General features: G+C 40.6%; 2 protein-coding genes across 4 annotated transcripts in view; both read right to left on the bottom strand.

Moving 5' to 3' along the window:
* LOC106567116 (probable phospholipid-transporting ATPase IIA) overlaps positions 1 to 4,631 on the bottom strand; it is a 42,771-nt gene extending 38,140 nt beyond the window's left edge. The window contains exons 1-2 of the mRNA XM_014136030.2: positions 4,350 to 4,631; positions 692 to 836 (exon numbers count right to left, since the gene is read on the bottom strand). Coding sequence (XP_013991505.1) covers positions 692 to 836; positions 4,350 to 4,519 — 315 coding nt within the window. The 5' untranslated portion in view covers positions 4,520 to 4,631. The remainder of the gene's footprint in view (positions 1 to 691; positions 837 to 4,349) is intronic.
* Positions 4,632 to 4,856: 225 nt separating this feature from the next.
* Positions 4,857 to 16,225, bottom strand: LOC106567117 (sal-like protein 4). Of its 3 annotated transcripts, XM_045693258.1 has the most exons (5): positions 15,961 to 16,225; positions 12,170 to 12,554; positions 8,831 to 11,356; positions 8,381 to 8,691; positions 4,857 to 7,581 (listed from the first exon to the last, which is right to left on the bottom strand). In XM_045693258.1, the coding sequence occupies exons 3-5, from the start codon at positions 11,304 to 11,306 to the stop codon at positions 7,147 to 7,149; spliced, it is 3,222 nt and encodes a 1,073-aa protein (XP_045549214.1). In that variant the 5' UTR covers positions 11,307 to 11,356; positions 12,170 to 12,554; positions 15,961 to 16,225; the 3' UTR covers positions 4,857 to 7,146. The 3 variants fall into 3 exon arrangements, with proteins under 3 accessions (XP_045549214.1, XP_013991506.1, XP_013991508.1); XM_014136031.2 differs by lacking the exon at positions 12,170 to 12,554; XM_014136033.2 differs by lacking the exons at positions 12,170 to 12,554; positions 15,961 to 16,225 and adding an exon at positions 15,521 to 15,905.
* Positions 16,226 to 23,628: the final 7,403 nt, after the last annotated feature.

Genomic DNA, 23,628 nt, shown 5'->3' with positions numbered 1-23,628 from the left:
CAATAATGTGTTTGAGACTTTGACCCGAAAATAATTCCTTGACATTATCTAAAGTAAATAAAAATCATCATAATTTGCAATGCAAAAAAGGACTGGACTTTGCTTTTGTTTTTCCAAACAAATCTGGACTACTTTTAATGTCTGACCTCATATCCAAAAAAGGCATTGTTTTAAGACTAGCAAATATCTGAAAACCTAAATCAAAGTAAAATTAGGCTTGAAAAATCTGAAAGGGAACCAAAAACACTCCTTAGTATTTTTGCCGTGGTTTCGCTTCACTTGTAATGACAAAACAATAAAGAGACTAAGCAACTAGAGCAGTGGAGGCTGCTGAGGGGAGGACGGCTCATAATAATGTCTGGAACTAAGTGAATGGAAAGGCATCAAACGCATAGAAATCAAGTGCTCGATACCATTACATTTATTCCGCTCCAGCCATTACCACGAGCCCGTCCTCCCAAATTAAGGTACCACCAACCTCCTGTGAACTTGAGGCACATAGGCTAAACAACACAGGCTAACAAGACTGCTCATTTGATTAGAATATTTGTTATATCTGAATCTATGGGGTCAGCCCTACTGCTCACTAAATACTTACTCCACTTTGCCAATAAACTCTTTCAGGCTTGTTGTGTTGTGAATGAGGAGCAAATTACAGTTGCTTGGTTGACCATGAGTCCCTGACACTCACCCCTGGGAGGAAGGTGAAGAAGTTGTACTTCTGGTTGTTAATGACATTCCGGGGGTACCTCTGCTCCCTCTTCTCTGGGTGGCCCAGCCACACTGTCCGCGGCCGGAAGTCCCCCATGCCGCAGCACCTCGACCACTGGCAGCACCTGAGGAACACCAGCGTAGTACATCATTAGGGCTGGTTTCCTTGACCCAGGTTAAAGGGATACTTCAGGATTTTGCCAATAAAGCCCTTTATCTACTTCCCCAAAGTCAGACAAACTCGTGGTTACCATTTATAGGTCTCTGCATGCAGTTTGAAAGAAGTTAACTAGCGTAAGCTCAATTGCTAACTAGCATTAGCACAATGATTGGAAGTCTTTGGTAACTCCTAGCATGCTAGTAGATACCATAGACTTCCGCTAATTGCACTAACGATAGTTAGCATCGGCTCACAAAAGTACCTCTAACTTCCTCCATACTGGATGCAGAAATATACAAATAGTTTCCATGAGTTCATCTGACTCTTGCGAAGCAGATAAAGGGCTTTATTGTCAAAATCCCGAAGTATCCCTTTAAAGATACACTACGCAGAAATCGCTCCACCATTTCCTGGTTGCTCAAATTCTAATAGTCCCCTAATTTCTGTTTATGTGACAAAACAAGCAAGTATAGTGTAGAGAATCATTGTACAATCTAAACCGCTGTAAAATATATTTTCCATAACATACACATATATATATATATATACACACACACACACACACACACACACACACACACATACATATATTTTTTTTATTTTTTTTTCCCAGCTGGTGTACAAAACCGAAAGTAAAAGATGCAAAAACGAAACGTAAGAATGGAAAGCATAGAAATAGTGCACATAGAACATACAATACACATGAACTTTTTTGGGCCCGTAATTGGGATATTGTCTTCCAACATGAACATTTAAATAGCTGGTGTGTGTCTAATGGCACCCTATTCCAGCCCCCTGTATCAGCTTTAAGCCTGCTCCTGGACCTCTATTCACAAAAAGTCTCAGAATAGCGCTGATATAGGATCAGTTTTGCATTTAAAATCATAATGATTATATGGACGGGGGAGGGATCTGATCCTGAATCAACATCCTACTCAGAGATGCTTTTGAACACAGACCCTGAACTAAAAAGCATGCTCAATGAAGAAATGCCATAACAGTATTTTTTAGTCCAGAACTAGACCTAATCTGTGTCTGGGAAACTGGCCCTTTTAGAGTTTCCTTCCCTCTCACTGAAATGCCACTAAAAAAAACATGCAAATAATATGTTTCTTTCCTATGGTGGTGAGCAAGGCTTCAGTCAGTCAATAAACCACAGAGGTGGGCCCCGACTCAGTAAATATTGGCTTCATGTGTTAGGCAGCAAGGTCTTAGTTTCATACACCTTTCTCAAACAAAGCATTCCACTTCATCCAGGCAAGCAGTCAGCACATGACCTAATCTTATGGCTGCCATGTGTCATAATGTTCTATGATTTTTACAGATCACATATTCTACACATATCGTTGGGACTGAATACCTGGATAATGAATCCTTGACTGTGGACATAGCTGCGGGAAGTAGTTTGGGCAATGCTGATTTCTTCTGCCCGCGCTATGGATGGCTATATTGGTCCACTAATAAAGGACTAGTAAAGGCCCAGTGCACTACAAATATTTTGCAAAATAAAAAAATAAAAATGTATATATTTGTTTTATTCCGGTTTTTCGGTATAAGGATGCATGAGCAGAAAATAACCCCATACCTACTGTAAAATATGGTGGTGGATCTTTGAAGATATGGGGCTATTTTGCTTCCACAGGTCCTGGGGTGATTGTTAAGGTCAACGGCACAAGGAACTTTACCAGTATAAGGACATTTTAGCCAAAAACCTGGATGCCTCTGCTAGGATGCTGAAACTTCTTCCAGCGAGACAATAACCCCATGCACACATCAAAATCCACATAGAAATGGTTAATTGACCACAAAAATCAACATTTTGCAATGGCCATCTCAATCTCCGGACTTGAACCCCGTTGAAAACCTGTGGTTTGAATTGAAGAGGCCAGTCTATAAGCGCAGACGAAGGATATCAAGCATTTGTACGGAGGAACGGTCTAAGATCCCTCCCAATGTGTTCTCCAATCTCATAAAACATTTCTGACAAAGGCTCAGTGCCGTTATCCTCGCAAGGTGAGGTATTGAAAGGTTTTGAAAACGGGGTGCCAATCACTTTGACCCCGATCTTGAGAAAAAATGTTTAACAAAATCTCTTTCTCTGAGCAATTCTATTAGTATAAAATAGAATTTTCCAATTTTTTGGAACATACAATATAGCTCAGTATTTGAATTATTTTATACCGTATTTTTGCTCATCTTTAAGGGTGCCAATAATTTGGGACCTGACTGTATATATTTTGTTGCACATTTTAAACCTACTCATTTGCAATTTATTTCAAACCTAAAATTGAAATGCTCTGACAAGCGCCATCTCTGAGATTGCCTTTTCCTGTCTGATCGGATGATGGGGACATGAGGTGCAAAGGGGATGCCCGGACAGGTGTGCAGGCTAGTCTTGTGTGGCCTGTATTTTCCCAGATGTCCACCAGATGCATACGCGTTTTGTTTTGCTGGGTGTCTACCCCGCATTTTCAGTACTTGCAGCACATGTGCTTCGCTTTTCAAGTAGCTAAAAGCAACCTAGTTGGATTCTGTGTGTACTTCCGTTTGTACCATCGCACGGTAAAGCAACGCACGAGTTAAAAATATTGAACGCATGCGGTACACAGAACGCACCACAGCCTGGCACCCCCAACGTAGCATTGCAGACTGCTCCATTGACAATGAATAACTTCCGGAACACAAAGAGTTTGATGCAACTGGTGGACATGAGACGTTAGGCTTTACTTTACAATTGGTGCAATTCTATGACGCAATATTAGCATTGCATATAATCAGGAAATATCCTAAACTTCATAGAAGTCGCATCATCATCCGTATTGTGTCCATAGTCAATCATGGTGGTTTGCTGTGCCCAGTGCTTTACTTGGACTGAAATATGTGCAGGTACACTGTTTATATTTAGGTGGAGCTCCACAATACTTAACTAATATTCTGAGGTGCCGGTAATCCACTCCGGTGAGCTCCTGCCCAAGTAAATCACTGGCTGTCTCCAAATTCTCATACGGCCTGCCTTGTCTGGGGATGGTTCAACGCAATGACAAAGAATGCCAGTCAGCCACACTACCTTACCCCACCTTGTGTTTTAGGCATAATGATAAGGGTGTTGTTTTGCCGTCCTATAGGCATATCTAGTCAAGATAAACAAACAATAGACGATTAATAGTGTAGGCCTACTAGCACCGACAAAACATATAGCAACCGGAACAAGGTTGTGTCATCCCTTTCGCTACAATGAAAGACTCATTTCGATTACACATTTCCCCAACCAAGGCAAATCCCGTCAGTGTTAGTTTTTATGAAAAAGGACATTTATCTTGAACGTTTAGAACGGTTACAATGTAGCGAATATATTCGTCCGCGGTTTTGTAAACAATTCATTGTTATTAGCCAACGAGCTAAATAACAGCCTAACATCCTCCTAATATCGTTGTTCTCATTTCTTATAGTGTAAATGTCTTTTTTTTTTTGTTCTTACCCATTCCTGTTTTTATTGTCGTGTCTTTTTTTGTGTCTTACTGGTTGTAAAGGAATATTGTCCGTCATTCCTGCAGCCCCAGTTGACGGTGACGCCAGGCAAACTCCACCTAGCAGTCTCTGCGGGTTGTGACTAGATGGAGTACAGCTATGGACGGAAGTGACTGTCATTCCAAGGTCCACAATATTGGCCTAGGCTTGTCGAGAGACTGCACTGAATCAGATAACTTGAACCCAGTAGCCAATGCTTGAGTCTTGACCCTGCACATGTCAAGAGACCCAAATTGGAATAAGTCTACACCTACAGATGGCCATTTTATCTTTTTTTTTTTTTTTTTTTTTTTTTAAATGGTTGGATAAACTAATTAGGCTACTTATACATTTGAAGACTGCTCTAGGCCTTGATCAGAGGTCACAAAACAGATAGTTAGCTTTGATTGTGGGAAGAAAATGAGAACAGACAACATACGGCTAGTTGGAGATGCAAATGAATTTAGTTGATGCAAAATCTGGGACCAAACATTTATTTCTGGGACACATGCGAGATCAACAACCAAACCAACAACTCCAAGAAAGTCATTTGAAGGAGACAAGATGTAAATCAGGGATGTGCACAATGCAAATTAAAAGAAAAGTAGCAAGAACAAACCCATGAGGTAATTAATCCAAAATCCATGCTCTGAGGAGACAGAGCAGAATTAATCCTGTAACTGAAACGCTTACTCTTCCAGACTTAACTAAATAAATCAAATTCATACAAACAATTAAATAAAACACACGATTTTTAGAGTAATTCATGGCATGCTGGGAACTGACAAAGGAATGCAAACCAAAGGTGGAAAGGTCACCCTGATTTCTATTTTCAGAAAGACCAGAAAGTTACATTTAGGTGATAAGGAAAAGGACATTTACATTGTAAACAAGCCTACACAGGCTCAATTTCTTGAATTGTATAGACAACCTCAAAGCAGTTCTGATGCATGGTTTTACTTTTAAAACAAGGCACAATTTGGTAAATGCATTTCAATGGGGGGGGGAATTTACAGCAGGATTATAGAGTTAATCTGTGCATTCTGAGTTGAGCAAAGAGTCCAGTGATACATTCATTACTTACACAACTCAGTAGGTTGTGCGAAGAATGAAAGCATATCATTGCTTACTCAGAATGTATCAGAGAGTGAATGTACCCATTGCGTTAACTTTGAGGGTAGGTGGAGGATAAACTAATATCTGAATGAGGTAGAGTGTAGCCCCCAAAGCTCTGGCATCGTACACAATATAAATAACAAAACAAAAAGTTTAAGATTCCACAATTGATAAAATAATGTAGAGTCCCAGTCAATGGAGAGAATTATTGAAGTATATCAAACTTAATAGGGCTGGGAATTGAGTTAAATAGAGTAAAATTCTGAAGTCAATGTTTCCAAGTCCTCAAACAAACTTAGAAAAGATGACAATCGCTGATGTGCACTCTTATATGAAGATTAAGGTAAATGTAAATGAGGGTTTTGACACGTAACCATTAAAATGACAAGCTTACCAAAAGTCTGAAGAAATATAAAGTGCAGGCATGATTGAGAGCATTCAGCATTTTATGGGTTGTGTCCCAAATGGTATCCTATTCCCTGTACGGTGCACTACTTTTGACCAGGGCCCGTGTATGTAGAGAATATGGTACCATTTGGGACGCAAACCATAGCCTTCAGAACACAACCCACCAAAAGATGCAGAAGCTCTACAAAAAGGAATATTGGGAGCAAAAATATGGAAACAGTCATCTTTGTAAATTAGTGAAAAGAAAACATTTCCGGAAACAATGCAATATGGAAAAATATAGTACCAGTCAAAACACAGACAAATATAACCGTCATTACAATTGTGGTGCTTAAAAAAAGAAAAAGAAAATACGCAATATAGCAACAATTCAAATTCAAGGTAGGCACTTGGCATGAGGTTTTTCAGTTTTAGAGAGAAAGGCAAAGAAACTATTGTCTCAGCATGTGTAAACTACCTGGAAACATAATCAACATCCAAAACAGATGACTGAGCAAATCAGTAGGCCTGTCTGGATCAAACAAAAGTATATGACACCTGACGGATAACTCTCAGCAGACCACCTCAGAGCATCTCCAGACAACTTGAAATATCAAACACTTTCCTATGAAATATCGTTGCAAGACGGTTGGCCATTTTGAAACTACACAAATTTCATAAAATGTATGGCACACAATAGGTCGAGAGCCAAGTAGTTATGTACTGTAGAGGAATCAGGAGAACCACTTGTTTATCGGCACTAAAACAATGGTGTCCACAATCGGTCATACACTGAAGCTTTCATAATGCTAGACAAAATCCTACAGGTTCTTCCATCAAGGAGAGAGACATTCTGAATCAAAGCGGTTTCAAGTAAGCCATACATTCAACTTCAGGATACAAGACTAAAAAGTGTCACAGAAATACCCGCATACATTATGGAGAAAAATATAACCGTAAATACACCTACAGTAGTTTTAGCAACTTCAACTAAAAATAACACTTAAGGGGTGAATTGTTCAAATGAAAAAAGGGAAGAGCTGCATCATTTAAGTTACTGAGAGTTCCAACTAGGCTTTGCAAAAACCAGCAATATGTTCAGCAAGGGTTATCCCTTGAAAGTGTTGGAATAGCACCAGTCAAGGACCAAGTGGCAATGTTAGCTAACATTGCTACTATGAACATTCAAAATCCGTACACAATCGACAAAGAAACTATAAGCAAAACAAAAACAGATAAAACTGCCTTGTTCTTCCATTTTACAACTAGTTCACTGCAATTTTCCCTTCCTCCATGAAATGTTGGAACTGAGATCTAGCCACACACTCTGAGCCATTCCTTTCCATCTCTGCCATGGTGGCAGGCAGGCCAGAGTGGGACCCATCCATTTCCATCAGGCCTCCAGTAGAGCAGACCATAGGACCACCGGCTAGGCTACCAGGCATTCCGCCATTTTGGATCACAGAGATCTCGTTAGTCTTCATGGACAGGCCGTTGGTGAAAGCAGCAGTGTACTGGTTCCACAGAGACTGGTCGAAGTTCATCGGCTGAGGAGGACCCAGTTCCTTGGGAGGTGGCATCATCTCTGGCATCATGTTGCCAGACTCTGAGCTCATCGCCATCAGGGCCATGGGGTTGTCCAGAGAGAGGCGCTGGCCGCGCCTCGCAGAGCTGTTCCACATGTGAGTTCCGACGTGCACCTAAAACAAGCATGGAATAGATATTACTACAGAAAATGAGGTCACACTTATTTGGATAGTCCCATATCGGTGGTCATACTATTAAACTATCTGTTGATAAGCAAATGCTTGCTAAGGTTAGGGTAATGTTTTAGGTTAGGGCCAGGATTGAGGTAAGGGTTAAGTTTAGGGTTAGGAGAAGGGTTAAGGTTAGGACTAGTTAATCAAAATGTTGACAATTACTTAACATCTACTTGGGACAATCCAGCCACGTAGGCACGTGTGGGCCCAGACCCAGCCCCTGGCGAGCCAGGCCAACCCAATCAGATAAAGCAACAACAAAAATTATGCTTTCTACTCATGTTCCAAACAGGACATTTGTCTTTTTACCTAAACATGCAAACACCATCAGATAGGATTCATACCAAGCAGTGCACTGGAATGACATTCAATCTGATGGGATGGTGGACAAAAATAACTGAAAGCCACAGCCGGAATAATCCATGAATATGACGGCATATGTCACTGTGCTTCTATGGCTATATGCACCATGCCAACGCCTACTTAATTTGTTCATTTAGCAAAGACAGCTCATCAGGCCTCCAGCTCATAATCCAGTGCATTTATTACAGTCAACACAGCAAAATAATTCTCAGCCTCATGGCAAAATAGCATGAGATTAGCTATAAAACTGCACGTTTTACTCTTTGCCCCATGGCAAAATGTTTCGAATTGCAGGAAGTTAGCTGTTTCATACCAGGCCAGAGTCCATGAAAGACAAAAGCTTTAATAGCATTTCATTTCCTTAAAAAAGCCTTACCTTGAGGTTGCCTTTAGTGGTGAAGGCCCTGCCACAGATGGTGCAGCCAAAGGGCTTCTCGCCAGTGTGGGTCCTCTCATGGATCTGCAGGGCACTGGCAGAGGAGAAGTTTTTGCCACAGGAGTTACACAGATGCTGCTTGCTGGATCTACGGTGAGCACTGGAGCCGTCCCGTGGCTGCCCTCCCACTCCCTGAGGCATCTGGGAGACAAATAGAGGGCCAATGCCCATGGAGCTCTCTGGGGGAATCTGCCTCTCCAGTTTGACCAGACTGGGAGGCACCCTCATAAAAGGAGGCAAATGGCTGGGAGCTGTTGAGAGAAGAAAAATATATCCAGTTAATAAACAATACTCAAGATTACTCCCAGTCAACCTATTTTTAAAACCCTACAGGGAATGTGATTGATTTACAATAAAGAACATTCTAATCAAAGGGGCTTATACACTTACCATACTCTCTATTAGTGAAGGGTAGGCCAGGCTCTTCTTTGATGTTTTTTGGGGTAAAGCTGGGTGCTGTTAGGTCCAGAGCTCCATTGGCATCCTGAGAGCTGCTGTCAGAGTCTGTTCTAGGCCCATTCTGGGTGTAATCCTCAGGGATGGCTGACTCGGGGGACTTAGCCATGTAGGCAGCAGCCAGTCCGTTGACTGGTGATGAGGAGTGGAAGGAGACAGAGTCTGAGATGTCAGGGCTGCGGCCGTTCCGGTACTCATGCTCCCGGATGCACTCGGCGGCTGATGGGGACTCTTTGGGGGGCACTCCATCACACTCTGAGGCGGTGCCGCTTTGGCGTTGCAGGTTGAGAGCCAAGGTGAGGTTCTTCATGTGGTTCTCCTGAGTAGCTATGCTGGAGAACATAGAGGATGGAGGGGCCTGATTAGGTTGGTGCGGTTCCTCAGATGAAGATGGTGCGAGAGAATCTGAGGTGTCGCTTGGTTTTTCTTGAGAGTCAAGCTCTGCGTCTTGGTCTACCATGCACTCAAAGCCGTTGGTGTCCATGGACTTCTCGTCAGGCAGAGAGGAGTCAATTTCTTCCAAGGCCTCGAGCTGGGTCTCTGGCATGGGGGTGTTAGGGATCTGGCCTCCCATGTGCATGCGGATGTGCTGCTGAAGAACCACCGCATTGGTGAACTTCTTCTGGCAGATGGGGCAAGAGTGCTGCATCTTGAGGGGCGTGTTAGCCCGATGAACACCATAATGAGCTTTGAGGTTGCCATTGGTGGAGAAGGCACGGCCGCAGATCTTACACTTGTAGGGCCGCTCGCCCGTATGCGTACGGTAATGCATCTTCAAGGAGCTCTGGCAGCTGAGCACCCGGTGGCAGATGTAGCACTCGTTTGGGTCATTGGTCCTCTTTTCCAGTCCATCCACCATCTGCTGCAGTTTGGCAGTTTCAGAGCTGTTGTGGTCGCCAGGAAGGCCTTTGACATTGATGTGATGCAGCGCTCCCATTAGCTCTTTAGATACCTGGTGGTCCTGATCAGAGCCCATTTCGTGATTGAACATGTTTGAGGAAATTGACGCGCAGTCACTTCCTGATGACGCTCTTTGGGAGAACGGGTCACTCCTGAAACAATCAAACGAAGGCTTGAACCCCTGCAGTGCTGATGGGTGGAAACCTGGAGATGGGACGCCGAGCATTGGCTTCATGTCCACCATGTTGGATTCTTCAATGGGCATTGACATGCCGTAGGGGATGCCGCTGCTGGTGGGAATGTTGTCAAGGTGTTCCGGCACAGGATGTGGGTTCATCCTGATGTAAGGGTACTTCTCCTTGTGTCTTTGGAAATGCACTTTGAGGTTTCCTTTGGTTGTGAAGCGGTTTCCACATATGTTACATTTAAATGGTCTTTCTCCAGTGTGCGAGCGCAAATGGATCTGGAGTGCGCTGTCATTCCCAAACGTTTTCCCACAGTACTTACACTTGTGCTTGTACATGCTGTCGCCACCAGACCCATTTTTAGACTCAGGCATATTTGGGATCTTGCTCTTTACTTTCTTAGAGGGATCCATCCCTGATGAGAGGCTAGTGAAGGGACTTTGGTAGACCATGGAGCCTGGTGAATGAGGCAGTATCGCTGGTAGGTGGTTGGCCATGTCTGGGAGCCCCTTCAACATATCGGCTTTGGAGGGCATCGGCCCCATGCCTCGAGCCAGTGAGGTGGGAATGCCATTGGACAGAGGTAGTTTACCCTGTTTGAGGGACTCTAGCGAGAGGCTCTGGTTGCCAGTCCTCTTGCCGATCAGGGCTGCTGCAGCAGAGAGCTGCTGGGAGAGATGAACTCCTAGGGCTTTGAGAGGGTCGACTGCTGCCCCTAGGGCCGAGTGGAGGCTCTGTGGAGCCATCATTGACACTTGGATACGGATCTGCTCAGTCAGTTGGATCTGCTGGAGCTGCTGCTGCTGGAGGGCCACTAGCTGTTCCAGGATCACAGGGATGGCTTGCAAGGCCTCCTGGGAGGCCTGTGGAGACTTGCAGTTGTTCAAACCACTGTTCGATGAGTGCTGGGTGACAGCCACTTTGGTGCCAGGCATGGACTCCAAGGTGACATTTGAATCTTGGGGTTTGGATGAGTCTTGGTGCTGATGGCAACTCATCTCAGGCCTGGGACTGTCAGACATCTCCACCTGGTCTTGTTTGGATGGTTGTTCCTCACTGTTTGATTTTGGTTCTTCCTCCATCCTTTCCATAGACACTGCATTGGACTTTGATAGAGTATTACTGCTGGACTGGCAGTCACTGCGGTCTTTCTGAAAGTCACTCTGAGAGCCTCCTTGTGAGAAGTCATCTGGTACTTCTCTCCCCTCTCCATCTTTCATGATGACCATCGCATGACTTTTAGTGCAGTTATTCTGATGTTTGAAAAACTCAGCCTCATCGATGAATTCAGCACAGCATTTGTTGCAGACCTTCGTCTCGTCCATTCTAAACCTCTTCACCTCATTCCCTTCAGTTTGACCGTCTTGTAGAACGCCTGTAATGATAATAGGGAAATCTCAGGTTAAAAACAATAAACCAACAAGTATAAATTAATTACAGCCTGGATATAATTAAAATAGCCAGTATAAGTACATCTCTGTTGAATTTAAATTCTATCATTTAGAGTTATTTTTTCAATTTCAGTCAAACAATATACTGGTAGTGTGTGTGTGTATATATTTTTTTACAAACACACACAAAAGTTTGGAAACAACTACAAGGGTTTTTCTTTATTTTACTATTTTCTACATTGTAGAATAATAGTGAAGACATCAAAACTATGAAATATGGAATCATGTAGTAACATTTTCACCTAAATGACATACCCAAATCTAACTGCTTGTAGCTCAGGACCTGAAGCAAGGATATGCATATTCTTGATACCATTTGAAAGGAAACACTCTGAAGTTTGTGGAAATGTAAAATGAATGTAGGAGAATATAACATAGATCTCGTAAAAGATAATACAAAGAAGAAAGAAATGTGTTTTTGTAGTACCATCATCTTTGAAATATAAGAGAAAGGCCAAAATGTATTATTCCAGCCCAGGCACAATTTAGATTTTGGCCACTAAATGGCAGCAGTGTATGTGCAAAGTTTTAGACTGATCCAATGCGTATCTGTTCAAAATGTTGTATCAAGACTGTGCCTAATAGGTTTAATACTATCAAGTTCACAATTGTGCAGACTCAAACAATAGCATAGTATTGTTTCACTGTAAATTGGACAGTGCAGTTATATTAACAATAATTTAAGCTTTCTGCCCATATAAAACATGTCTATGTCCTGGGAAATTCTCGTTACTTACAACCTCATGCTAATCCCATCAGCCTACGTTAAACGTCCCGTGGGGGGAAATCGATCCCGTAGAAGTTAAATAAAACCAAATATATTTTATATTTGAGATTCTCCAAATTCTCCACCCTTTGCCTTGACAGCTTTGCACACTCTTGGCGTTCTCTCAACCAGCTTCACCTGGAATGCTTCTCCAACAGTCTTGAAGCAGTTCCCATATATGCTGAGTACTTGTTGGCTGCTTTTCCTTCACTTTGCGGTCCAACTCATCCCAAACCATCTAAATTGGGTTGCGGTCAGGTGATTGTAAAGGCCAGGTCATCTGATGCAGCACTCCGTCGCTCTCCTTCTTGGTCAAATAGCCCTTACACAGCCTGGATGTGTGTTGGGTCATTGTCCTGTTGAAAAACAAATGATATTGGGACTAAGCGCAAACCAGATGGGATGGCATATCACTGCAGAATGCTGATTAAGTGTGCCTTGAATTCTAAATAAAATCACTGACAGTGTCACCAGCAAAGCACCCCCACACCTCCATGCTTCACGGTGGGAACCACACATGCGGAGATCATCCATTCACCTACTCTGCGTCTCACAAATACGTGGTAGTTAGAACCAAAAATCTCAAATTTAGACTCAGATCAAAGGACAGATTTCCACCACTCTAATGCCCATTGCTCATGGTTCTTGGCCCAAGCAAGTCTTCTTATTGGTGTCCTTTAGTAGTGGTTTATTTACAGCAATTCGACCATGAAGGCCTGATTCACGCAGTCTCCTCTGAACAGTTGATGTTGAGATGTGTCTGTTACTTGAATTCTGTGAAGCATTTATTTGTGCTGCAATTTCTGAGTCTGGTAACTAATGAATGTATTCTCTGCAGCAGAGCTAACTCTGGGTCTTCCTTTCCTGCGGCAGTCCTCATGAGAGCCAGTTTCATCTTAGTGTTTGATGGTTTTTGCAACTGCACTTGAAGAACCTTTCAAAGTTCTTGACATTTTTCAGATTGACTGACCTTCATGTCTTCAAGTAATAATGGACTGTCTTTTCCCTTTGCTTACTTGAGCTGTTCTTGCCATAATATGGACTTGTTCTTTTACCAAATAAGGCTATTTTCTGCATACCACCCCTACCTTGTCATAACACAACTGATTGGCTCAAATGCATTACGGAAAGAAATGCCACAATTAACATGTAACAAGGCACACCTTTTGAAATGCATTCCAGGTGACTACCTTATGAAGCTGGTTCAGAGAATGACAAGCTGTCATCAAGGCAAAGTGAGGCTTCTTTGAAGAATCATAACACTTTTGGTTAACACATGATTCCATATGTGTTCTTTCATAGTTTTGATGTCTTCACTATTATTCGACAATGTAGAAAATAGTGAAAATAAAGGAAAACCCTGGATTGAGGTGGTGTGTCCAAACTTTTGACTGGTACTATATACACACATATACACACTCAAGGTGGTATTCAAATACTTCAAGAATTAATGAGGTTAATCTATATTAGAAATTAATATTGCTTCGTGGGCAAAACTTGAATGAGTCATTTACATTCATGAAAAACCTTTCTCAATCACATTTCCAGTCAATACATTGGTTTCGTGCAATTTGGGCTCAGTGCACAACTGCCAGCAGAGGGCAACATCTGACAAAAACATCAGGGGCAAGCAACCAATTTCTATTTATTTATTTGAGTCATTTAACCTTTATTTAAAAAGGCAAGTCAGTTAAGAACAAATTCTTATTTACAATGACGCCCTGGGAACAGTGGGTTAACTGCCTTGTTCAGGGCCAGAACGACATATTTTTTTTACCTTGTCAGCTCGGGGATTCGATCTTGCAACTTCTATTACTAGCCCAACGCTCTAACCACTAGGCTACCTGCCGCCCCTGTCTCATGTAGGATAACAAATTAAGACCAGCCCGTCTTTCCTGACACCCATTCCATTTTAGTAACTTAAATGACTCCCGAAATCAAGCATACTTTATTATAAGGACACATGTAAACCAATATTCATTGTGTGGGCCTGTAATATGCCTGAATTTGCTACAATAATTCAAGTATGCGAAGTATGGTGTGAACTATAAACAAAGATTTACATGACCTGTACTTGAATTTAACACCGATTTCAATATAAAACGATTGTGTGCCTATGCTCACAATAATCAGTCAGAACAGTGGATTTATAAAGACATCCATCGATTTGCCTTTAAAACCCAGAAAAGATCAGGGGCAATCGTCTCGCATATCAACTTCTCATTTACATGAAAAGTAAATTCTAGCAAAATGGAACTAGAATAAATAAGTGATGATTTGTATTTGTCTGCCGACCGAGAGTCCATTTCACAACCAGTCTCATTGTCAAAAGCTAATGTACTCTCTCTCTGTGGGGTAGACCACCTGTCTGCATTCTTCCAACGAAACTGTTGCTGCCCTTGTTAATCGCTCACCAGGCAACTGGAATCGGGTGGAAAAAAATGGCAAATGGTATTGTATTCCGAATCCGTTCATTGTCAAACAAATTGGCAATGCTGTTGCAGTGCATAACGCAGTAGGCAGAGGGAGGAGAACGTTACCTTATGACTCACTATGCAAAAAAGTGGGCGATTTTCAGAGGCGAAACTAATCAAGAACCCGCAAAATTATGGGAAAGCAAGTAGAAAATAAATCATGTCTAAATAACAAGACTGACTTAAGCACTTGTGTCAAGTAAAAAACATATGACCACTTGGTGGCGCATAAATTCTATCAGATCACCTAAAATTCAATATGGCACGAGGTGAAACTACACAAGGATGCCACTTAATGAGAGTACATTGATAGCCTGTATTAAATGGAACGTAACTATTCTCAGATCAAAGAAACACCGACAAGAAGTTATCGAACATATGCACGCTCCCAATCAAGCAGCGTAGCCTACATGTAAGTAGAATCAATAGAATAATTCATAAAGTTAATTACTATGGCATGGCAACAAGCCGCACCGCCAACCCTACAACCACCACTGCCCCCGCTCTTCCCCCTTTAAAATCAGCTTACTGAGTCACATTTCATACCACACTGTTTGAAAGCTTTTATAAAATTGCCCCCAAAATACACTACATCAAACACTGGCAAAAAAATCTAACGTTATGCCATGTATTTGAGCACAAATAACTTATACAGTCCAAAGCAGGAGAAACACCACATGCAATGAAATTCTAATGCGCAACATGGATAGTTCTTTAATTAGGCCTATGTGAAAATATCAAAAGACGTGCAACTGATTTGTCTACAATTATTTTTTTAATCATCTTCTAAAAAGACAGCCAAACATTAACATTCTAAAATAGCCTACAGCAATAACAATAGTAGTCACCCAGCTATTCCAGTTTCGTATTCCATTGGTAACATGTTCGAAAAACTTGGCCAAAAGTTAAGGCATCATGTCGTTTACAGTGGGCTTTCTGGCTCTATCAAACAAAACGCAATCGATTGATCAATTGATGTTCAACCAGATTAAACCGTATTTTATTCATACGAATAAACGCAAAATGTTTTCAAACAAAACTCGCTTACACAATTTCAAAAATCAACTGTATTTTGGAAAAAAATTGTAAAACTTCAAACTCGCAGGTTTATAAAAAAAAAGAGAAAAAAAAGGCATGGTCAGTTCCAAGGGTCATGATCCAGCCAGGTCAAAGTGCGAGGAGAAACAATGTATAACTTTCCAAATAAAAATGATGCTTCTTTCAACATTGTATAAATGTAACCCTGCGCGACTCTTTCCAAAAGTAGTTTATCAGTCCAAAAACTCACCATTTTCTGACGAACCGGGCTCATCGGAATTGATTTGCTGTGGCTTAGCTTGCTTACGCCTCGACATGGTGCAACCATCGGGAGCAAATAGTAACGCAATTTTCGTCCCTTCTTTACAAATTCTTCGGGTTGTAAAATTAGCCCCCGAAGTAGAAATGCGCATGTCAAAGGAATTATTATTATCAATAATGCATTGCGATGTATCATGGTCCTCTGACAGCTGATTGGCTCCACTCCAAGTGCTTACACTTTATTCAAATAGCGCCCATTGATGAGAAAAGCAGAATGCCAAGGGGGCGGGAGATGCGATACTAGTGGATGGGCAACGATGGGGAGGGAGGTAAAGGAGTTACAGAACTACAAAAGCTGCTATACTGTATATATGGAAATATTGTAACTTCGATAATCATTTCATTCAACTTAGTTTGTTTAGGGTACACATTAGAAGTGTATTTCATCATGTAGAACATCATGTAGAACATACAACAACACAACAACAAAAAATTATGAAATGTATGCATTCACTACTGTAAGTATTCACACCCATTGACTTTTCCCACATTTTGTTGTGTTACAGCCTGAATTTAAAATGGATTATATTGAGAGTCACTGGCCTACACAAAACACCACATCATGTGGAAGTATGTTTAGACATTTTTACAAATGTAATTAAAAATTAAAAGCTGAAATGTCTCAAGTCAAAAAGTATTCAACCCCTTTGTTATGGCAAGCCTGTGTGCAATAATAGTGTTTAACATGATTTTTGAATGACTACCATCTCTGTACCCCACATACAATTATCTGTAAAATCCCTCAGTCGAGCAGTGAATTTCAAACAGATTCAACCACAAATTGAAATTTTCAATGCCTCGCAAAGAAGGGCACCTATAGATGGGTTAGCTGACAATGTCACGAAAAAGTTGTGATTCTGGATGGCCAGATAGCTACCAGCAATGACAAGAAAGTGCCATATGGGGAATCGTATGTGACTCGCTTCAGCTAATTTAATCTTGTTCTTGATACCATGTCTTGCTTTGAGGTGTTTTGACTGATTTCATGCCAATATGGCATTTTTTTTTATTTGAGACGTGTTCATTGTGCAAATGTATTTATGTTTTCTATAATCATTGGAGACTAAATAGTTAACATGTCGTCAACAATCTAAGTCAACCCTGTCTGTTTTGCACCATAGTTGCTAAACAACCAACCCGTCTATTGGTAGATGAGTAAAATTTTTAAAAGCAGACATTGAATATCCCTTTGAGCATGGTGACATTATCAATTACACTTTGGAGGCTGCATCAATACACCCAGTCACTACAAAGATACAGGCGTCCTTCCTAACTCAGTTGCCGGAGAGGAAGGAAACCGCTCAGGGATTTCACCATGAGACCAATGGTAACTTTAAAACAGTAAGTTTAATAGCTGTGGTGAGGATAAAACTGAGGATGGATCAACAACATTGTAGTTACTCCACAATACTAACATATTGACAGAGAGAAAAGGAAGCCTGTACAGTAATACTGCTTTTCAAGCATAGTGGTGGCTGCATCGTGTTATGGCTATGCTTGTAATCATTAAGGACTGGGGAGTTTTTCAGGATAAAAAAGAAACGGAATGGAGCTAATCACAGGCAAAATCCTAGAAGAAAACCTGTTTCGATCTCCTTTCCAACAGCCACTGGGAGACAAATTCACCTTTCAGCAGGACAATAACATAAAACACAAGGCCAAATATACACTGGAATTTCTTACCAAGACGACATTGAATGTTGCTTAGTCACAGTTTTGACTTAAATTGGCTTGAACATCTATGGCAAAACTTGAAAATAGCTATCTAGCAAGGATCAACAACAAACTTGACAGAGCATGAAGAATTTAATGGATAATGGACAAATATTGTACAATCCAGGTGTGCAAAGCTCTTAGAGACTTACCCAGACAGACTCACAGCTGTAATTGCTACCAAAGGTTATTCTAACATGTATTGACTTACGGGTGTGAATACCTTTGTAAATTAGATATGTTTCCACTTTGTCATGATTGGGTATTGTGTGTATGTATTTTGTTTTTACTTAATCCATTTTGAATTCAAGCTGTAACACAACAAAATGTGGAATAAGTCAAGGGGTATGAATACTTCTGAAGGCACTGTACATGATCAGTTTTGTCACTGATTTAGTTACCAATAACTTCTGTGGAGGTGTTTCTGGTAACTGAAAATATAATTATTCTTTTTAAAATTTAAAAAAGATATGACATATTACATGTATATTTCAAGGTTGGTTTAAATCGCAGTCAAGAGAAGTAGACAGACAGACAAGACTCTTCAAGAGAGACAACTTTGGCCCAGATGTCCAATCACTCTGACTTACCAGCAAAATAGTCAGGGTCAAGAGCCCTACTGTCCCGAAACTGTAGAAACTTTGTGGTGAACCATACTGTAATAATCATTTAAATGCTATAATATACTGTATTTGTGGGGGATGTCTTTAAGCTGTATAGTCTTTATGTATAACATACAGATCCGCTATACAATAAGAGGACCTCCAGATTGTAAAAAAAATAATAATTCAAGAACGATTCAATTTTATCTAGTTTTCCCTCTCAAGAACTCAAACATATTGTCAGAGCAATATGTTTGAAGCTTCTCCCATATTTGTCATTAGACCATGTGAGTTTTGGTAAATGCGTTAGGTGAGGAAGAATTTATTTCCCACTGCACTAAGAAGAAGATAGGCCAATCTATTTTGCCTACTCAACCCACTGTCCGCCATCTTCACAAAAAGGGATGGGGGGGGGGGTAGTCATTCAAAGAAAAAATAGAAAACTAAGTAAGGACATGGCTAACTCCAGATTACATTGGCCTCTCTGTTGTTGTGTGCATGTGGTGGAAGGTGTTCAACTTTTCCATGCAGTGAGGACATGGAATTCATTCCATTCTGTATAGAGATGACAATCACATGAAGCAGCTAAAAGGCTACACATATTTTAGCCAAGGTAAGCTTAAGCCACAGGAGAAAGAAAAGGGTTAGTTTCACATTCAAAGCTGCATTTCCCCTTGAAAGTAAAGTTTAATTACAGTAAATAAAATGTAAATCATATGGAATTTGAGGGACATCGAAATTCAGTACATCCAGTATATGATTATGTGTTGTTGCAGCTCTAACAGCAACTGTCTAATAAACGGGAGTTGAAAAAAATGGTTGATAGCTCTGAGACAAAGAAAAGTCCATATATCCAGAAAAGCAAATGCCTTTTACTTAGAGACTGACTGAAGGTGAAAAAGAGGGGAGGGTTGTCTAGACGCTTTATAGCCCCAATAAGAAACTATAATTGAACACAGTGTTTCTGCTGTGTTCAAACTAACAATTCGAACTGCAGGCTGTTGTGTCATAAAGCTGAAATGGTGGGAACCAAAAGGATGCCCCTTCTTTTGGAAAATGGACAGATGTCATGACTTATGAGGTGACTCAAATGGTAGCATTGAAATCGCTTAATAGTCTACTGTACACCCTAGAAAGTACATGAAACTGGGACAAATGTTTCAAGAGTAATTATCAATTTCCATCATTAAATGTGGTATTTGTATTTCTTATGGATCCCCATTACCTGCTGCCAAGGCAGCGGCTACTCTTCCTGGGGTCTGGCAAAATTAAGGCAGTTATACCTTTAAAAGCATTACAATATGTTAATTACAGAATTCACAACACACTGTGTGCCCTCAGGCCCATACTCCACTACCACATATCTACAACGCAAAATCCATGTGTACGTGTGTGTATAGTGTGAATGTTATCGTGTGTGTGTATGCATGTGTTACTTCACAGTCCCCGCTGTTCCATAAGGTGTTTTCTTACCTGCTTTTTAGATCTGATTCTACTGCTTGCATCAGTTACCTGATGTGGAATAGTCTGTTCTGGACTTGGGGACTGTGAAGAGACCTCTGGTGGCATGTCTTGTGGGGTATACATGGGTGTCTGAGCTGTGTGCTAGTATTTTAAACAAACAGCTCGGTACCTTCAGCTTATCAACACCTCTGACTTCCTCATTACTTGTTTTTGTAAATCTCTCTTCTACTTTGAGCCATGAGAGATTGACATGCATGTCATTAACGTTAGCTCTCTGTGTACTTTTAATGGCCAGACATGCTGCCCTGTTCTGAGCCAACTGCAATTTTCCCAAGTCCCTCTTTGTGGCACCTGACCACACAGTAGGAACAGTAGGAAACTGAATATAATAATTACGTTTGAATATTACAATATACGCCTATTCGCACAAGCTTTTAACTGAATGCAAAAATGATCCCACATGAAGAGCTATGACACTATGTTTATGAAAAGAAAGTACATCTAGGTTTGGCATGTGTTAAAAAGGCAGTATTGCATGCACAAATTAGCCCTTGGCCGTTTCCTGCATTTTGCGAGAAGAAGATTGTTGCTTGCTGTTGTATTGTTAAATTTGAATTGGCCAATGTCAGCAGTGTTATTTCTTAAAAGAATGTGTAGAAGGTAGCATGATGACAGTGACATAGAAAACCTTAACCTGGTCAAATATCTATCAATTGTACATGTTTGTACATAGGGCAACTCTGAAAGATAGTGTCAAGAGATGGCACTGTATAACATCTGTGAAGTGGCAAAAGTAGCCATTCCATCACATTTCTAAATTCTGATCATTGTAATATTTAAACATATTGCTAAGGGTCATATAAAACATATAAAATTGACTTCAGGTAGCATTATCTAAATGTTTAAAAAAAATCATACATTAGTCAAAAGCTATGAATGCTACTCTGCTTACATGTGAGCGATGGAGAGATATTTGCGAGGTTTCTCAAATATCCTTGTACTTCTAACCAGGCATTCAGCAACTAAGCAACCATTGACAATGGCAACAGCTATACTGGCTCATAGTGGACAAACAATAATAGTCTAACACTTGGAAAGGAATTGTAAATTGAACATTTGTTTTTTAGTTTTAGGACTCAGTAAAACAAGAAAGGTGGTGGAGCAGTCTGGAAAGGTTGAGATATTTCACATCAGCATGATACTCCCACAACCAGGATGATGGGTAGGCTTTCATTTTAATGAAGGCAACCTTAAACTCTCATATAGACTGATGAAGAGACATAAACAGGAAAAGACCAAAAGCAGTTCTGGTTAAAACAGATGGTAGATGGTTAGCAATTGAATGCAAGCTTCCCAGATGGGTAGACCTATAGGAAAAGTAAGGAAAGACAGGATGCATAACTTCACATTTTAATTTCTATATTTTTGTTATGGTGGATTTTTTTTATTCAAAGCCTAGTGGTAATCATACTGTAGGTGTAAAAAGCTCTGTTGAACCCTGGTTAATGTGCCAAGCAGAAATAATACATATTCTGCAGGGAACAAAGAAACAAACATTTCATCAGTGCCAGCACGAGCTTGTCAATATCAAATCATCACTGAGGAATGACATTTACATTTCTCTGTAATGATAGTGTTGAATTGTTTATCAATCAACTGTAAGCACCAGAAGAATCAACACCATGAGAGAAAAGTAATGATCTCTTTAGCTCAATATTTGATGTACTTATTTGATTAGGAGAGAATTTCCCAAACTTGGTCGTGGGGACCCCAAGGGGTGTTTTTTTTTGCCCTAGCACTACACAGCTGATTCAAATAATCAAAGCTTGATGATGAGTTCATTATTTGAATCAGCTGTTTAGTGCAATGGGCTGAACCAGAACACGCCCTAGGGGTCTCCACCATTTCGGAAACACTGGATTAGGATATACAAAATAATGAGTAAAAAATAAATACATCTACTGAAATGACTTTCCCGATCATTCTAAGACCATATTATGGTTGTGTCACTGTAAACTGTTTCATTAAGAGGTGAACCAAGCAAATAATGTGTCCTCTTAAGTTCCCTTATGTTAAATTCCAAGCCATGCATTGTTACCTATCTTCATTCTGTTTTGCAATGAAACGTGTTTACTTGAAGCACAATACTTTTTAAACTACATGGAATTCTAACAAAGTCACAATTGTCGTGGTATCTGTGGTATTTCAGAAATCCCACTTTATAATCAAAATGTCCATCTAGGAGCCTGCCTTATGAGTTGCTTTAAATTAGTTGTCTCTTTGTGACCATAGTTCCTGCACTCCAATCACATACTTTGATGAGTGATTGATTGCAGAAAGTTACCAGCCAAATGGCAAGATATTATTGTGCAGAAACATGAAGAAAATGGCATCCTCTTGAGGACTGACCTTGTGTGAAATACTAAGACATCCATAGTTACCAGGGTCCTCTGACCATTTCACAAGAGTTATTATTTTATTCCTTGAGCTGAGCCGGAAACTACACAGGCAGTCTTCGTTGGGAGCTTTTAACGGTTACTCAGGTACTCAATCACCGACTTCAGATTTTCTGTGTCCCCAGATCTAATTTGTATTATTTTCTCCTCTCTTTTTGTCTTTTCTTTGGTTGTGTCTGAAATGCTTCATCCCCACTAGATACCATAAATAACACCATTAAGTCCACACAAAGGAGAGCAACAGTTTACATGCAATAATTGATTTCCAATAAAACTGATGAGGTAGCCTAGTGGTTAGAGTGTTGGGCCAGTAACCGAAAAGTTGCTAGATCGAATCCCCGAGCTGACAAGGTAAAAATCTGTCGTTCTGCCCCTGAACAAGGCAGTTAACCCACTGTTCCTAGGCCGTCATTTTAAATAAGAATTTGTTCTTAACTGACTTGCCTAGTTAAATAAAGGTTAAATAAAAATAAATGAGCAATGTTGAAGAATGAATGAGAGCAAAAAAGAAAACAGTTTGGTGGCACTTCTTTTATGATAGTCTTCTAAATTATGTTTTATTTTATATACAGTGGTCAGATGAAGATTTCACCATGACAGGAAGTGTGGAACTTTGAGTAGTGGAGGCCATAACATCAACGTTGTTATTTTCTAAAGCCCCATAGCTTTAATTTTCGTTTGGTTATTTGCTTTTGTTCTCTATGATTGTGCAACCATCTACACACGCAGTGCCAACCAGCCAATCCAAAGGCGTTCATCGACCGATCTATAGTGTTAGGTGGTTTTCAATATCGATCGGAAAACACTCTTTGATACATTTTCCCTTTTCATGAACACATGTATTAACTTCTTTTGTTGGGAAAGACTAGAATAGAGGTTGAGAGCATTGAGGCGTAAAGGCGTTTGAGAGGGTTTCACAAGTTGAAGCTCAGAGTTGATCTATTGTTTGAACAACCAGCGCTTTGTCACAATGGTGACCATTATTTCCAAATTGTTTCAAGTATGAATTTGTTGTATAGAACCACAATATTTCTCAGTGGAAGAGTATTTTTCTTGAAGACTAATCGCTAAGTTCTACATTTACATGAAGTGAATTCCATCTCTCAGGAAGGATAGTTTCAGAGAGCTAAGTGCTTAATGGATGCAGAAATGGTTGTAACACCTGGGTGAAACATGACGTGAACTGAGTCCCACACAGGAAGTGGAATTTACACAGGCCTTCAGATAGAGATGTGAGTCTTCAAAGATAACAAGATGACTTCTTATTTGTCTCACACCACTGAATGGGAGGTGGGGGTTGGGCTGCAGGAGGAAATTATGTGCCACGGAATTCCACAAACAACTCAGCAGTAACCTCTTGGG

Source organism: Salmo salar, chromosome ssa13 (assembly GCF_905237065.1).
Source record: "Salmo salar chromosome ssa13, Ssal_v3.1, whole genome shotgun sequence".
NCBI lineage: Eukaryota > Metazoa > Chordata > Actinopteri > Salmoniformes > Salmonidae > Salmo > Salmo salar.
The sequence above is the reverse complement of the archived record's forward strand: the minus strand, read 5'-3'. Positions and strand labels throughout refer to the sequence as shown.